This window comes from Impatiens glandulifera, chromosome 7, assembly GCF_907164915.1.
Source record: "Impatiens glandulifera chromosome 7, dImpGla2.1, whole genome shotgun sequence".
Classification (NCBI taxonomy): domain Eukaryota; kingdom Viridiplantae; phylum Streptophyta; class Magnoliopsida; order Ericales; family Balsaminaceae; genus Impatiens; species Impatiens glandulifera.
In genome coordinates this window covers 45,795,775-45,798,613 of record NC_061868.1, presented here as the reverse complement: position 1 = coordinate 45,798,613, position 2,839 = coordinate 45,795,775, and the positions used below count along the sequence as shown (strand labels likewise).

Below are 2,839 nucleotides of genomic sequence, written 5' to 3'. Positions count from 1 at the left end.
AATTATCCTCCTCAATTAGAACAACAAAAATGACACTCCAAGAAGACAAATACAGGTCTCACATCTATGGAGAGGGTGAGAAAAACACAAAATGGAGGTATGGTGCCCCTCCAAACTACGACGCCGTCAACAAGCTCTTCGAAGAAGGCCGAACAAAGGTTTTTTTTTCGAAAAATAATTCATGTTATCTCAAATCAACCTTAAGTTCTTCATCAAATGTTTGTATGTTTGTTTGTTTAAAAGATATGGCCGGTTGGATCTCTTGAAGAGAAAGTTCAAAACCTTGTAAAGACATGGGAGATGGAAATGTTCAACAAATTAGATTTTAATGACTACAAAACTGTTGATCCCATTAACTATAGGTTCAGCCTAAATGGTATAACAATGTTTTATTTAATTATAAACAATACAACTTCATTAAATATTTTTGTATGACATTCCAACAGGAAGGAAACTCGTGAATCTTGAAGAGAAACGTCGGGTATTAGGGAGAGGTTACAACGCGTTTATGCAAACCGCCATGCCTCACAAATTTAGAGGTTTTGACCCCGATCAAGAAACCATTGAATCTGCGCATTTGGCATTCATCACGACATTCAAACGCGGTTTTGCCCTCGAGATTCTTCAGGTTTACTCGGGTCCGCCGGTGATTGTTTACAAATTTAGGCACTGGGGATTCATGGAAGGACCCTTCAAGGACAATGCCCCAACTGGGGAAATAGTTGAATTTTTTGGCATGGCAGTTTTTGAGGTATTATTTAATTATGACATATATTTTGAAGTGAAGTAAATAGAGAATAGATTATAACTGATAATGATTATATATTTATGTATGTAGTTGGATGAAAATGAAAAGATTATAAAGGTGGAGTTCTTCTTTGATAGAGGAGAATTACTTGGAAAGCTAATTACAAATGGAGGAGAGACATCTTCAAGTAATTGCCCCTTCTTGAAGAACACTACCTAATGGATGTTTCTTTATTAAAATATATATTCAATATATATCATTCTACTTATGTATACCTATTTGCTTCTATGCTATGGTGAATAAAATAAATGTGTTTCATTTACTTAATTAGTTATTATTATTGAGGGAAAACAATGAACGGGGAAGGTGATACATTTATCATTCTTGTACATCAATTTTATTTTGGAGATTTTTTTTTCGCTTCGATTTCAGATCCTAAAGTATTATATATTTAATTGTATTTATTAGTGTTCAGAGCAGAATCATGATAAGATTGGGACGGGAACACAAGTACTATCCCACCCTATTTAAGTTAACTAAAAAAAACTGTCCTTAACCAGACAATTTAGATCGGAAATCGGAAATCAAAAGACGAATTATAATTATCAACCCTACTCACGAGCCACTACCTACGGGGATAAATATTACATGAATTAATTAAATTGAAGTTGAAAATCATGATAATGAGATTTGTACTAGTTTCATAAATTGAAAAAAATGTATCATTTTACTTATAATTTATTATTTTAATATTTTTTTTGTTTTTGTCTAATATTTCTATAATATTTATACTAAACTATTTTTTATAAGTATTAACGTTATAATATCAATACCGTATCGAAATCACGGTATATTATAAATATTCAATATAATCGGCATGATATAAAATATTGTATCGCGATTTCCCTCTCTCATTGATTGGATGTAGGTCTTCTATATTTAGATTATATACATGAAATTTAGTTCGGATCATTTAAAAAGAGTTGTTTTATTTATTTATTATTAGTTTAGTTTTTGTAGCATGACGAATATATAATGAATATGATAAGAATCGTTTAAGTATAACAATACTAAAAAAATACCCATCAAACATAAAATTAAGAAAAGCATACATTACCCAACAGATTATTAAACTCATTGGTCATCGAAAAGTATGATTAACTTCCAACCAAATTTATTAATTTTTTTAACGAATATTAGGAAACGTCGTAATAATAACATTAATGGGAAGAATGTCAATTTTACATACCAAGATGTAAGAAGGTGTCAAATTTACTTATTAAGTATCAAAATTCTATTTATATATACTAACTTGTCAAAAAGTGTTAAATTTATTTAAACTAACAGAAAAATTTAACGGAGTTAAATTTTTTGAATATCCACCTATTTTTTATTTGTTTTTAATTTACATTACTTTAATTCTTTTTTCATTTAAACAAAACATTTAAATTTTTCCATATCCATTTTTTCTCTCTCTATATCCAATTCTTCATTTTCTTCTCACTATTCCTCTTCATCTCTAATATAAGTAATCTATTTTTTTTTATGAAATCTCTATTAATGAACTAGCTATGTCGACGTCAAATAATAATATTGTGATGGAAGAATAATCAGTTGGCCAAAAAACTGTGACGACGGTGAAGGTGGCGGAACAACCGATGAAGTGTTCGAGATGCAATTCTCTAAACACGAAATTATGTTACTACAACAACTACAGTCTCGCGTAGCCGATGTATTATGCAAGATATGTAGAAGGTATTGGACAAAAGGTGGGGCCCTCCGTAGTGTATCGATCGGCGGCGACTATCGAAAAAACAGGAAAATGAAATCCTGATCTAGGATTTCAAACGGAGTTCATTCCAAATATTTCGGCGGTTCTTCATCAGATATGATTAATGGTGGGGATAGAAGATGAACAATTAAAAGAAATGAAGAGTTGGGAAGAGAGAGATAAAAAATTGATAAGGAAAAATTTGGATATTTTGTTTGAATGAAAAAAAAATTAAAGTAATTAATGTAAATTAAAAATAAATAAAAAATAGGTGAATATTAAATGTGGCAAAATTTTTAACTCCGTTTAACTTTTTTGTT

The 2,839-nt window shown here is 30.1% G+C and overlaps 1 protein-coding gene across 1 annotated transcript; it reads left to right on the top strand.

Annotated features, from left to right (window-relative positions):
• On the top strand, positions 1 to 1,075 carry LOC124944750 (pathogen-related protein-like). Its single transcript, XM_047485089.1, has 4 exons — positions 1 to 158; positions 244 to 376; positions 447 to 751; positions 839 to 1,075. The coding sequence occupies exons 1-4, from the start codon at positions 30 to 32 to the stop codon at positions 965 to 967; spliced, it is 696 nt and encodes a 231-aa protein (XP_047341045.1). The 5' UTR covers positions 1 to 29; the 3' UTR covers positions 968 to 1,075.
• Positions 1,076 to 2,839: the final 1,764 nt, after the last annotated feature.

Coding starts and splice junctions, on each gene's coding strand:
- LOC124944750 (XM_047485089.1), top strand. CDS start 30: ATGACACTCCAAGAAGACAAATACAGGTCTCACATCTATGGAGAGGGT. Junction 377..446: donor CTATAGGTTCAGCCTAAATG/GTATAACAATGT, acceptor ACATTCCAACAG/GAAGGAAACTCGTGAATCTT. Junction 752..838: donor TTGGCATGGCAGTTTTTGAG/GTATTATTTAAT, acceptor TTATGTATGTAG/TTGGATGAAAATGAAAAGAT.